General features: G+C 42.4%; 1 protein-coding gene across 2 annotated transcripts in view; it reads left to right on the top strand.

Moving 5' to 3' along the window:
• Window positions 1-5,336: 5,336 nt before the first annotated feature.
• Window positions 5,337-14,514, top strand: part of gys2 (glycogen synthase 2) — an 81,594-nt gene continuing 72,416 nt past the window's right edge. Inside the window, exon 1 of one of the 2 annotated variants that reach the window (XM_072241834.1) lies at window positions 5,337-5,532. In XM_072241834.1, coding sequence (XP_072097935.1) covers window positions 5,412-5,532 — 121 coding nt within the window. In that variant the 5' untranslated portion in view covers window positions 5,337-5,411. Of the gene's footprint in view, window positions 5,533-6,084; window positions 6,189-14,514 lie in introns of those variants that run through there. The other variant, XM_072241835.1, reaches the window with a different exon arrangement.

Genomic DNA, 14,514 nt, shown 5'->3' with positions numbered 1-14,514 from the left:
ACTTGTGAGTTCTTGAGATGCTGAGAGTGATGCTGTCTGGAGCTTAGCTCCTGGTAGGGTCACCCATGGCGGTAAGGTTGAGGGGGAGGTTCTAGACAAAGAGCAATCCAACCAAGACCTCAACAGTAAAGCTGTCAGAAGATGATGACACATCACAACAGCAGTGAAGGTGGAAGAAGGCTACAGCAGGGAAGAGTCACCAGTCTTCTTGAATGCCATGCCATTGGACCCGGAGCCCTATCTGTCAAGGACTGTGTGAAGGCTGTTCATGCATCAGCCTTCCCTCATTAAACAAAAGCATGCACAGGCATTCTCCATTAAGGGAATAACCCCTTGAGAGAGCATCATACTCAGCTCAAGTGAGTGATCGCCAATGAAGGATTTAGAACAGGTGGACGAGAACTTTCTCATTATGGTCCAGGACCTTCATGGTACCTTTAACACCGTGCTGGTGCCTTACATCTTCATTTGGAATATATCATACTATTCTCTAAGAGAACAATTACATATACAGGATGAGTTATCTCATGTGACAAGCTGCTGAGACAACCTTTTCCAGGCCATACACCATTGTAACCGAGCAGTGGGCTGGTTAAATGAGTATTACAACCTGGGATGTTAAGTCTAGATAGTGTGGACATGCGGATGATGTTTCCAATAGTGGGAGTGTCTAGGACCAGAGGGCATAACATCAGAATAGAAGAATGTCCCTTTAGAACAGAGATGAAGATAAATTTCTTTAGCCGGAAGGAGTTGAATCTATGGAATTCATTGCTCCAGATGACCATGGAGGCCAGGTCATTAGGTAGACTTAAAGTGGAAATTGATAGGTCTTGATTAGTAAAGACATCAAAGGTTGCAGGGAGAAGGCAGGAGAATAGAGTTGAAAGGGATAATAAATCAACCATGATCAAATAGCAGAGCAGACTCCATGGGCTGAATACCGTTCCTATGTTTTATGGTCTTATTACTTCAGATAGAAATGGTAATGTGAAGGGAAAGGTGGAGGGAGTACTTTAAGGCAGCGATGAAGTGAAGATGAGCCAAGGTTAGCAGATGCAACTGTGACGGCTGGAGGGTCTTCCTGATAGTTGTGTATGGCAACAGTGTTGAAATGACAAGGTTGGGAATCAAGGACCAGTGTCACCACATTGGTTCCTGAAGAAGCAAATGATAATTTACAATGTTTGCACTTGTTTTTAAAACTCTTGATTACTCCTCCTAAGTCCTTTAATATACTTGCATTGTGCAAAATATGTCCTCGTGTCCCTTCCACATTTTAACTGATCCACCATCAGGGATCTCCATTGGCCTGTCACTCAGATACATTCTCATTGATAACCTCTACCTCCTGTTCTCTTCCAACATACCACAACACTACTCAGAACCGACCTTTCCAATCAAGCTGTTGCTTAATTGTCTAGCTAGCGTCTGTGCCTGAAAACATATCTTGTAAAAAGCATAAAATGGTGTGAACTCTTAGCAGATAAAGCAGCATTTTAGGAGAGAGAAGGAGAGTTCCAGGCTAAAAACTATTTGTTCCATATTTGTTTGAAGTTTCCATCATCTGTAGGTAATTTTATTGGTTCTTTTGAATCATATGTCTTATAGGTTGAACGAGCTATGGCTTTTCTCTTTGGAGCAAAGGAGGATGAGAAGTGACTTGATCAACATGTACAAGGTTATAAGAAGTAGTGATCAAATGGATAGCCAGAGAGTGGAAATGTCTAATATGAGGGGGCAAAATATTAACATGATTGGAGAAAGGTATGGGGGAGAGATGTCAGAGATATATTTTTTACACAGAGTGGTGGGTGTACGGATCATGGTGCCAGGAGTGGTGGTAGAAGCAGATTCACGAGAGACATTTAGAACATAGAAATCTACAGCACATTACAGGCCCTTCAGCCCACAATGTTGTGCCGACCATGTAACCCACTCTAGAAACTGTCTAGAATTTCCCCACCGCATAGCCCTCCATCCCGCGAAGCTCCATGTACCTATCTAAGAGTCTCTTAAAAGACCCTATTGTACTTGCCTCCACCACCGTTGCTGGCAGTGCATTCCACACACCCACCACTCCTTGTGTGAAAAACTTACCCCTGACATCCACTCTGTATCTACTTCCAAGCACCTTAAAACTATGCCCCCTCGTGTTAGCTGTTTTAGCCCTGGGAAAAAGCCTCTGGCTATCTATATGACCAATGCCTTTCATCAACTTATACACCTCGATCAGGTCACCTCTCATACTCTGTCACTCCAAGGAGAAGGGCCAAGTTTACTCAACCTATTCTCATAAGGCATGGTCTCCAATCCAGGCAACATCCTTGTAAATTTCCTCTGCATTCTTTTAGGAAACTCTTAGATACATACAAGGATGACAGAAAAATCGAGGTCGATATAGGAAGGAAGGGTTGGACTGATCTTAGAGTAGGTTAAAAGGTCAGCACATCATGGGCTGAAGGGCCCGTACTTTGTTGTACACTATGTTCTGTGTTCTATTAATTAACTGTAGTCCTGTGAAGCACTGATATAAGACTGGAAGAATCAGGTTGGTACTGGACCCCGAGAAAGGGAGTTTGTGGAGTCCCTCTGAGATGGATTCTTAGAACAGCTGGTACTGGAGCCTACCAGAGAGAAAGCAATTCTAGATTTAGTGTTGTGTAATGAACCAGATTTGATCAGGGACCTCGAGGTAAAGGAGCCATTAGGAGGTAGTGACCATAATATGATAGGTTTTAATCTACAAATTGAGAGGGAGAAGGGAAACTCAGAAGTGTCAGTATTACAGTTGAACAAAGGGAACTATGGAGCTATGAGGGAGGAGCTGGCCAAAGTTCAATGGAACAATACCCTAGCAGGAATGACAGTGGAACAACAATGGCAGGTATTTCTGGGAATAATGCAGAAGGTGCAGAATCAGTTCATTCCAAAGAGGAAGAACGATCCTAAGGGGAGTAAGGGGAGGCCGTGGCTGACATGGGAGGTAAAGGACAGTATAAAAATAAAAGAGAAGTATAACATAACAAAGATGAGTGGGAAGACAGAGGATTGGGAAACTTTTAAAGAGCAACAAAAGGTAACTAAAAAGGCAATAGGCGGAGAAAAAAATGAGGTACGAAGATAAACTAACCAAGAATATAAAGGAGGATAGTAAAAGCTTCTTTAGGTATGTGAAAAGGAAAAAAATAGTTAAGACCAAAATTGGGCCCTTGAAGTCAGAAACCGGTGAATTTATTATGGGGAACAAGGAAATGGCAGACGAGTTGAACAGGTACTTTGGATCTGTCTTCACTAGGGAAGACACAAACAATCTCCCAGATATAATAGTGGCCAAAGGATTTAGGGTAATGGATGAACTGAGGGAAATTTATAATAGGCAGGAAATGGTGTTGGATAGACTGTTGGGTCTGAAGGCTGATAAGTCCCCGGGACCTGATGGTCTGCATCCCAGGGTACTTAAGGAGGTGGCTTTAGAAATCGTGGACGCGTTGGTAATCATTTTCCAATGTTCTATAGATTCAGGATCAGTTCCTGTGGATTGGAGGGTGGCTAATGTTGTCCCACTTTTCAAGAAAGGAGGGAGAATGAAAACAGGGAATTATAGACCGGTTAGCCTGACGTCAGTGGTGGGAAAGATGCTGGAGTCAATTATAAAAGATGAAATTACGACACATCTGGATAGTAGTAACAGGATTGGTCCGAGTCAGCATGGATTTATGAAGGGGAAACCGTGCTTGACTAATCTTCTGGAATTTTTTGAGGGTGTAACTATGAAAATGGACAAGGGAGAGCCAGTGGATGTAGTGTACCTGGACTTTCAGAAAGCCTTTGATAAAGTCCCACATAGGAGATTAGTGGGCAAAGTTAGGGCACATGGTATTGGGGGCAGAGTACTGACATGGATTGAAAATTGGCTGGCTGACAGGAAAGAAAGAGTAGTGATTAACAGGTCCCTTTCGGAATGGCAGGCGGTGACCAGTGGGGTACCGCAGGGTTCAGTGCTGGGACCACAGCTCTTTACAATATATATTAGTGATTTAGATGAGGGAATTAAAAGTAACATTAGCAAATTTGCGGGTGACACAAAGCTGGATGGCAATGTGAAATGTGAGGAGGATGTTGTGAGAATGCAGGGTGACTTGGACAAGGCTGGGTGAGTGGGCAGATGCAGTTTAATGTGGATAAATGTGAGGTTATCCACTTTGGTGGTAAGAATAGGAAGGCAGACTATTAGCTAAATGGAGTCAAATTAGGAAAAGGGGAAGTGCAATGAGATCTAGGTGTTCTTGTACATCAGTCACTGAAAGCAAGTACGCAGGTACAGCAGGCAGCAAAGAAAGCTAATGGCATGCTGGCCTTCATAACAAGGGGAATTGAGTATAGGAGCAAAGAGATCCTTCTGCAGCTGTGCAGGGCCCTGGTGAGACCACACCTAGAGTATTGTGTGCAGTCTTGGTCTCCAAATTTGAGAAAGGACATTCTTGCTATTGAGGGAATGCAGCGTAGGTTCACAAGGCAGGTGGGACTGTCATATGTTGAATGTGGCAATTGCATTTTCTTCTTGTAACCCTGAGGTGCCCTGGACTCTACTTATATCCCAAACACAGACTACTAGGTAGTTTAATTGATCTATTAAATCTCCGTTATATCGACCTTTTTCCCATCACTGTTGGTTAATAGCAGTAAGGAATCAAAGGGGAATTGATTGGCAGGTGTGAGGCTGAATGAGTTGCTGGAGTGCAGGGAAAAGGGAGGGGAAGGTGTTTAATGAAATTACTCTCACAACACGCTGGAGGAACTCAGCAGGTCGGGCTTATTTTGTGTTTAATGAAATTACTTTGGGAACTTATTACGGAGCTTTCTGTCATTATAACAGCTAAATAAAAACACCATTGTTTTTCTTTCTCTACTGAAGGAAACAGCACGTACAACCATAAAACACGTGGAGTCGATAATTTTATGTTATTTCTGGGCATATGGCGATGTGCATCTACGGATTTAAAATATTCGGTTGATGATTTCGTTAATTATTTAAATTAAACGCAAAAAAATTTTTTTGCATGGAACTCAATGAAGCTAAGTTTACTATCGATATTTGAACACCTTATTAGCCAAGAAATAACGGAGTGGAATTGACCTAAACTAAAAATCAGTGGGGAAGTTTGTGTTGCTTCCGGGGTATGGGCTGGACACTGGGACAATCACGTGACACAGGAATGTCCCAGCTGTTCTGATTTTTTTCCTCAGCCAGGACCCTTCCTCTCTTTATTCCAGCCCAGTCCGTTGTCTGACTTTGGAGGGGAGCTTTTTACTTATCCAGTCTTTGAAATTCTAGTGCGGAGTCACAAGGAGCGACGAGCAATAGAGGTCAATTCTGCGCACGTTTGATCTCGAGGAATTTCTCCAAAATGCCCCTGGCCAGGTCACTTTCAGTGACTTCTTTAAATGGCCTTCCCGACTGGGAGGATGAGAATTTACCCGTGGAAGATCTAATGCTCTTTGAGGTGTCTTGGGAAGTTACCAACAAAGGTCAGTAGTCGGTTTCAGCAACAGAAATGACCTCCACCCCCCCCCCCGCAAGACACTGGCATTATCCCACTCCCCAGTGTCCTTAGAGCCATTACATATTTAAAGTTTAATAGTTTCCCGCCGGGTGTTTGTGATAATTTAATTTGAAAATTACCCATATCAAATAATTGACTTAAGATTGTCCATTTTTAATAGTGAAATGCTGATATGTTAACCTTTAATTTCCCTGTCAGGCTGTGTGTTATCGACCCTCCGAACCTTTGACCTTTACGCGTTGTTCATTAACTTTAAGCCAGTTGACTTTAGGAAATGCCTGTTGTGTGGCGGGGAGGGATATCCAGTGCAAAGTTGTGCTGCCCTTCTTTTCTTTTCGAGTTGTGTGAATTTTGGCTTTTCGCTTAAGCAACCCATTAGGGCTCACATAGGAGTGCGAGCCCGTCATGTGTTGGGTTGGGTTCAGATTCAGTCAGTTTTTAACATATAAATCAGGGCGCAAAGAGATTCCTTGTTGGTCTGAAGCTCGGAGTTAAAAGTGTACGCGGTAATGGTAAATGCAACATCAAAGAGCACCAAACAACGGACTGTTACAAAGTATCGCGGTGAAAACTGAAATACAATAGTACCAAAGAAATGCTGAAGTGACAATAATGGAAAAGGTAGAGTTATCGGGTTGAGAACGTGGCAGCATCGGCTGGAAGGAGATGATTGGTTTATGTGTTGGGATAATTACTGTTTTCAATATTATGGTTAAGTCAAGAAAGGAGATCCAATTATCATATGGTCTGTAAATGGCCTTTATTATAATTACCCAATCAAATGGCTCCTCAGAACTATTAATGTTTTGAAAATTCTAAATGATCCAGTGTGCACACTGTTAAGGTATATTGTTGATGCCTATTGTCTTGTTTATTAATTATTGTAGTGCCCTGCACTGTTTTGTGCACTTTATGTAGTCCTTGAGCAAGGCACTTAACCACACATTGCTCTGTGATGACACTAGTGCCAAGCTGTATGGGTCCTAATGCCCTTCCCTTGGACAACCTTGGTGTCGTGGAGAGGGGAGACTTGCAGCAAGGGCAACTGCTGGCCTTCCATACAACCTTGCCCAGGCCTGTGCCCTGGAGAGTGAAGACTTTCCAGGCGCAGATCCATGGTCTCGTAAGACTAATGGATGCCTTTATATGTAGTCCTGTGCAGGTCTGTAGTCTAGTGCAGTTTTTATGTTTGTTTTATGTAGTCTATTGTAGCCTTGTGCTGTCTCACATAGTCTAATGTAGTTTTGTGTTGTTTCATGTAGCACCATGGTCCTGGAGGAATGTTGTTTCATTTTTACTGTGTACTGTACCAGCAGCTTATGGTGGAAATGACAATAAACTTGACTCCACTATAGTGGAGAGTATCCTGACTAGTTGTGTTATGGCCTGGTATGGAAACACCAGTGCTCAAGAATGGAAAAGCCTGCAGAAAGTAGTGGATTCAGTCCAGTGATCACAGCAAAAGCCCTCCCCACTATTTTCTTGCAGGCATGCTTTGTTCTACTGTGAATGCTTGAAAGAAAAAATCTCAGGGTAGTATACAGTGACGTGTATGTATTTTGGTAATAAATTTACTTTAAATTTTGGACATACTGTATATAAAGAGACAGCACTATGTTCAGCCCTCAAAATATAGTTAACAGTCACATATAACTCTGCCATGGATGGTCCCAAGCTTAGTTTGAAAGGAGGGTTGGGCATAGGGCTAGCAACCCCATCCTGCAAAAACTAAACTCTGCAGAAATGCCAACAGAAACTCCAAAGAACTCATCCCTGAGAGAGGAAGGATCTCAGAAGATGGGCGGCACCAGTACACCTGGGGACAATTTGATAGACTGGCCAAGAAAGAGGACTCTGGTGAGCTGCTGTTGGTTGCTTAGGCCCCAAGTAGGGGTGATGGACTAAGAAGAACAGTCACGAATGGGCTTATTAGAATTAAGCTCATCTTTATTCATTATACAATCTTATAATATTTGTAGTTTTCTTCCAAATTTGGGACCACTTTTCACCCTTCTAATGCTGTGGTAAGTAATAGGGGAACCTGAGGTATATGTGAACTAATTTTCTGATGATACTCAGCACCGTATATCACAGTAAGGAAGCTGTGGCTGTTTTTAGTAATTACATTAAAAATATGGTGCTAAAAATGCGTGGTTCAGAAGGTAGATTTGAATTGAGTGGTAAAGCAGGCTGCTGGCCTGGAGATGGTTAAAGTAGAGCAAAGAACAATCGATTAGGAGACTAATAGATTGCATTTGATCCAAAAATCAGTGGGCAGGAAAACGTACTGTTTGAAACCTATATAAGCTGTTTTTCTTATTCCTCAGTGATACTGCTCCAGCACGCTAACCTAGGAGATCAATAATTAAGTTGAATTAAACCAGGGAGCCAGTCATTAGTGTTTTTGAGTCAGAATTTCAGCCCTGTGTTCTAGAGCTGTGCAGTTCAGGGCTGAGGGGAAGACATGAACACGAGATTCTGCAGATGCTGGAAATCCAAAGTAATATAAAAAATGCTAGAGGAACTCAGCAGGTCAGGCAGCATTTATGGTTCCATTCTGGCTCCCCTTTTAATCTTTCTCTTCTCATCTGCCTATCACCTACCTTGGGAGTCCTTCCTACCCTTTCTCCCATGGTCCATTCTCTTAGATTCCTACAGTCCTTTACATTGTCCACTTACTGCCACCCAGCTTCTCATTTTATCACCACTACCTTTCCCCCTCACCTATCCCCTTCCAGCTGGTACTCCTTTCCCTCCTCCTCCACCTTATTCTGGCTTCTTTCCAGTCCTGATGGAGAGTCTCAGTCTGAACTGTCAACTCTTTACTCCTCTCCACAGGTGCTGGCTGACCTGAATACCCCCAGCATTTTGTGTGAGGGGAAGACTCACTGTCGTCTCTTTTTTTTTAAAGTTTTCATTATGTGCTGTGCCAGGGTATTGTTAGCAAATGGAGCAAATCATTGGGAACTATCTGGGATTGAAGTGCAGGGGCAGCTGAGAAGTGGGGGAACTAAGGTCAGTAACAGGAATCTCTGACCTTGATCTGGAGAGTGTAATTGATTTATTGTTACATGTGCTGAATAAGGTTTAAGAAAATATGTTGCAGGCCATCTGCACAGATTGTTTGAAAATATAAGTACACTGAGTTAATACAAAAGGAAAATAAATGGCATATTATAGTGTTTTGGGTAAAAAAAAGTGTTGTGCAAGACAAATGCAATTTGGCATTTATTTTTAGAGGACTAGAATATAAAAGCAAGAATGTAATGCTGAAAATTTATATGGCATTTGAAGTATTGTGAGCAGCTTTGGACACCTTATCTAAGAAAGGATGTGCTGGCATTGGAGATGGTCCCAAGGAAGTTCACGAGAATGGTCCTGGGAATGAAAGGGTTCATATATGAGGAGCATTTGGTGATTCTGGACTTGTACTCTCTAGAGATTAGAAGAATGAGGAGGGTAGCTCATTGAAACACATCAAATATTAAACGCCCAGGCAGTATGGACGTGCAGAGGATGTTTCCAGTGGTGGGGTACTCTAGCATCAGAAGGTACAGCCTTTAGAACAGAGATGAGGAGGAATTTCTTTAGCCAAAGTGTCGTGAATTTGTGACATTCAGTGCCATAAATGGCTGTGGAGGTCAGGTAAGTGTGTATATTTAAAGTGTTGGTTGATGGGTTCTTGATGAATAAGGATGTCAAAGGTTACAGGGAGAAAGCACGAGACTGGGACTGAAAGGGATAATAAATCAATCATGGAATACTGGAGCAGATTTGATGGGCTGAATGACGTAGTTCTGCTTCTATAATCTTGAGGTAGACGTTAGGGTGCAAGCACCATGATGAGGTAGATTGAGATTTAGTTCATCTTTATCGTACAGGAGATTCATCTGAGAGTCTTATAACAGTGAGATAGAAGCCTGGTACAGGTAACGATGAGCATTCCATTATGATATCGTGTCTCTGTAATTGGAGCCTTTACTGCACTGTCATCTATTCTGATTTTTCCATATGAAAACTGGGAGGAGACAATGGTGAGCATGTTGATTTGATTCGACAGATATGATGTGGGTTGGAAATTGTTCAATATTTAGCCAGAGTGTAAGTTAACAATTCTTGATCTAAGAGGCATAAAGTGGGCAGCAGTGCACAATTAATCTTTGTATTTTGATAACAGACTTCTGCTTTATATAGATAGAGGGCACCAAACTGCTACAATTAGTTAATTGTTATTCCTGGATAGAATTTGTGGTGCGAAAGATTTCTATGTCAATGTCCTGTTTAGTAGAGTCAACACTTTTTTAAAAATCAAGTAAATTGGGTAAGAATTAGAAATGTTAAGACTGGGTCAAAATTGCTTTTTTGGTGAAATATTAAAATACTTGTAAATGATAAAATACCATTAAGTGAAGCTACTGCTCTATATCTTGAGAGCAATATCCCACAGCTTTGCAGGCCAGATCCAGACTGAAGAGCTGGATATCTGAAAATGAGGCTGAAGAAGAGCATGTTATGGGTTATAGCTGAGGGGAGAGATTTTGTTGGGGATGGACAGATACCATGATGTTGGTGATGTAAAGAGATGGGATACAATGACACAAAAGACTCTCAGAATGGGTGGGATAGCAATGAAGGGTGTTGTTGCTGGAGGAGGGAAAGCTAGATGCATTGTGGGAGATGATGTGAACCAGACGACAAGAAGCTCTGAAGTTAGTAGTGTAAGTTGCCCCTTGGTGTCAGAGGGAGGTGGAAGAATTGGGTGGGAATTAATTGGTAAGTGAAAGAGGATGGAATGCAGGAAAATAGAGGAAGTGGGACTGATGATGTGATTTGTTGTGCTTGCAGCCAGGATAGATTTGATGAGCTGAATGACTTTTTGCTGTGATGCAGTCATTATATAAATTGTGGGATCACAGGGAGCCGGTGGTCTTTGAAGACCTACTAAAATGAAAATCAAGATTCCATCATATCCGCATAAGTAGTTTGGAAGCCATTGGAAGAAAATGTGTCTTGTCACACTGTTTTCAGAGTTCTGTTAATGTCAGAGTTGAAAATCTTGGTAAAGGATAAGGTGTGAGTGAAAATGAAATGTTTGCAGTTGAGCATACACTTAATGAGTTTATTGAACTTCAGTGTTAATATTTGCGGGAAATGGCTTTGACTTTAGCAGAGATTCATTCTGATTTGTGGCTGGGAGAGATGTACTTTGAACTTTCAAGACAAATATGTCACCATATGAGATTCATTTTCTTGCAGGCATTCACAGTAAATAAAGAAATACAGTAGACTGAATGGAAAAACTACCCACAAGGACTGACAAATAATGCAAAAGACAAACTGCAAATACAAAAACAATAAGTTGATAAATAATACTGAGAATGAGTTGAAAGTGAGTTGGTAGGTTGTGGAATCAGTTCAGTGTTGAGCTGCGTGGTTAAGAAGCTGGATGGTTGAAGGTTAATAACTCGGGTGTGTGGGACCTCCTTCCAGGTGGCAGCAGTGAGAATAGTGTACGTCCTGTATGGTGCTAGTCCTTGATGATTGCTCTTAAGTGCAACTGTTGACTTGTCTTTTTTGGTCAACTGCTGGATTAGTGTGAACAACATGTCAAAGAAATATGAGTCACATTTGGACTGAACATATACTTATGAGGATGTCAAATAAAAGCCGTTCAGTTCAATGGAGAACAACCACCAAGTGACATTGACTGTAACCAATGGGCACAACTAATAGCTCATCGTCTATTGATATAATCACTGCTAAACCGGTTTTAGTTGAATTATAGTTGCAGACAGCCTCAAATGCTGTATGTTCATGATCTTAAAGATTAGCTTTATTGGTCACATGTAAATCATATCGACACATGGAGTGAAATACTTCATTTGCATCAATGATCAACGGTCTGAGGATATGCTGGGGGCAGTACACAAGTGAGCCATGCCTCCAGTGCCAGTGTAGCGGGCCCACAACTTGGCAACCCTAACCTGAATGTCTTTGGGATGTCAGAGGGAAACGGAGCACCCGGAGGAAACTCGCGTGATCATGGTGCACTGATCATAAGAGCGCAGGCTCATTGTCTCCTCCAGCTTTCCAGCATGGCTGAATTATTATCCCTCTCAACCCCATTCTCCTGCTTTCTCCCCATAACCTTTGAAGCCCTGACTAATCAAGAACCTATTAACCTCCACCTTAAATATATCCAATGACTTGGTCTCGTCAGCCATTGGTGGCAACGAATTCTGTGGATTTACCACCCTCTGGCTGAAGAAATTCCTCGTTATCTCTGTTCTAAAGGGACTTCCTTCTATACTGAGGCTGTGCCCTCTGGTCCTAGACTCCTTCACTATTGTTTCTCAGATAATAACCCTTTCATTCCTGGGGTCATTCCCGTGAACCTCCTTTAGCCACTCCAATGCCAGCATGTCCCTCCTTGGATAAGGTTCCCTAAGCTGCTCTTAATACTCCCAGGTGCAGTATCACCAATGTCAGATAAAGCCTCAGCATTACATCCTTGTTTTTATGTTCTAGTCCTCTCAAAATGAATGCTAATATTGTGTTCGCCTGCCTGACCACCAAATCAAACCGCAAGTTAACCTTCTTTAAGGAATCTTGCATGAGGACTCTCAAGTCCCTTTGCACCTCTCATTTCTGAACTTCTCCCCATTCAGAAAATAGTGTACACTTTATACCTTCCACTAAACTGCATGACCATACACTGCCCTGCACTATATTCCATCTGCCACTTCTTTGCCCATTCTCCCAATCTGTCCAAGTCTCTCTGCAGACTCCCTGCTTCCTCAACACTATCTGCCCCTCCATCTATCTTTGTATTTTCTGCAATCTTGGCCACAATGCTATCAATACCATCATCTAAATCCCTGGCATATATGCGGTGGTATGCATCTGCAATGCGAAAAGAATAGGTCCCAAAGGGGACCCCTGCGGAACACTACAAGTCACCTGCAGCCAACCGGAAAGGGGGCCCCCTTTATTCCAAGTCTTCGTCTCCTACCAGTCAGCTAATCACCTGTCCATGCCAGTATCTTTTCTGTAATGTCATGGGCTCTTATTTAGTAGCTTCATTTGTGGCACTTTGTCAAAGTCCTTCTTAAAAACCCAAGTAAATAGCATCCTCTGACTCTCCTTTGTCCATCCTGTTTGTTATTTCCTGAGGTATTTCCAACAGATTTGTCAGACAAGATTTTTCCTTTTTGAAAAGGAAAATGCTGACTTCGGCATTTTCAATTATATGCTTTCAACTACCCTGAAACCTCATCTTTGATAATGGACTCAACTTCTTTCTAACCACTGAAGTCAGGCTAGCTGGTCGATAATGTCCTGTTTTTTTTTTTTGGCCTCCCTTCCTCCTCAAATTTCAAAAATTCAAAGTACATTTATTATCAAAGAATGTATAAATCATATGACCTTGACTTGTTTGCTCATAGCAAGAGACCTGGAAGAACTCTATTAAAGAAAGAAAAAAAATGTAAATAAAAGACAAAACTGACACGCAAGAGGAAGATTTAAAAAAAACAAAACTTATACAAGCAATTGAAGTGAACAACAATTCGAACCAAAAATTCACTATCAGATCTAAAGCCTCACTTCTCAGTTCATAATAGCAGATACGGGACACAGCAGCCGGGCAGTCTTCATTGCCTCAGTGCCATGGAGATGGAGCAAAATCGGCTCTCGTCCTGACCAACACCTTGCCTTTTCAATCTATCTGAACAAATGACAGAACAGCAAAGGCTCAGGCACCCTGGAGAGAGGAGTAAACACCGTGGAGAGTAAGCAAATCAGCTGCCACATCCGATCTGGGCTGGCGTTTAAATTGTCTAAACAGCGGATCGTACCTTGCATTAGGACCCAGAAGCTGTGGAAGGCTCCGGGCCTAGACCACGCCGCCCAGCAACTCGCTGTGGGTGCTGAATTCGTCACCCAGCCCAAAGCCACTCTCAAGGTCTTCAAATCAGCTCGGTGCCCAGAGCGATCCAGCCTCTCACCCAGATCAGCTGTACAGGCACCAAGTCTCGTCTGCCTGAGCCCCAACTTCTCCTTTTGGCACCTAAAGCGATCCATCCTCACTCCTAGATCAGCTACATGGGCATTGAAACGCCATCTGCAACTATTCTGCAACACACCATCTCAGCTCATCCCCTGAACTTGCCTTGACATCGCTCGCCCCTTCGCTGTTTGCAGTGATAATTTAACACAATTTCCCTCAGAAATGTACTTTTAGTGATGTTTTTAGTCAGATTTCTTAACTTCTTGACCACCAGAAAGCTGTCGCACGTGTTCAGTAGCGCCATTTTAACCAGAAGATTTAATTCAAAAGAGTGGATATGCAATTTTCCAGTCCTCTGGAATCAGTCTGTAATCTAGTGATTCTTGAAATATCACCACTAATGCCTCCACAGTCTTTTCAGCTACCTCTGAAGTGGTGGGAATTGAACACCATTTGCTGGCGCTATAAATCGTTACACTAACTGCTGTGTTAGACTGTCAAATGTAGATGTGCCAATAAAAGGAAACACTTTTTCACTGAAAAGAATGAAATTAATAAGGTTGTGCAGCAGGTGGGTTGCCTCTGTGGGAAAGGGGTAAATTCTTCCTAATTCTCAGAACCAGCAGCAAAACTTTACCATTTCATTCAGAAAGTGAAGTTTGAACCCTCACTGGAGAGTTCATTCCAGCTGGCTGATGTCCATCCAGTCCCTTTTAGGTATTGAATCACCTCGGCCCCTGCCCCTTTGCACCATTGTTTGTTATGCAATCCTGCTGCCCTGTAAGGACATAGTACATTCTCCCTGTGACCGCATGGGTTTCCTCCGTGTGCTGCGGATTCCTCCCACAGTCCAAAGGCCTACCCGGTGGTAGGTTAATTGGTCATTATAAATTGTCCTGTGATTAGGCTAAGAGTAAATCAGGGGATTGCTGGTTGTGT

The sequence above is a fragment of the Mobula birostris genome, chromosome 23 (assembly GCF_030028105.1).
Source record: "Mobula birostris isolate sMobBir1 chromosome 23, sMobBir1.hap1, whole genome shotgun sequence".
Lineage (NCBI taxonomy): Eukaryota > Metazoa > Chordata > Chondrichthyes > Myliobatiformes > Myliobatidae > Mobula > Mobula birostris.
This window is presented reverse-complemented; position numbering and strand designations above follow the sequence as displayed.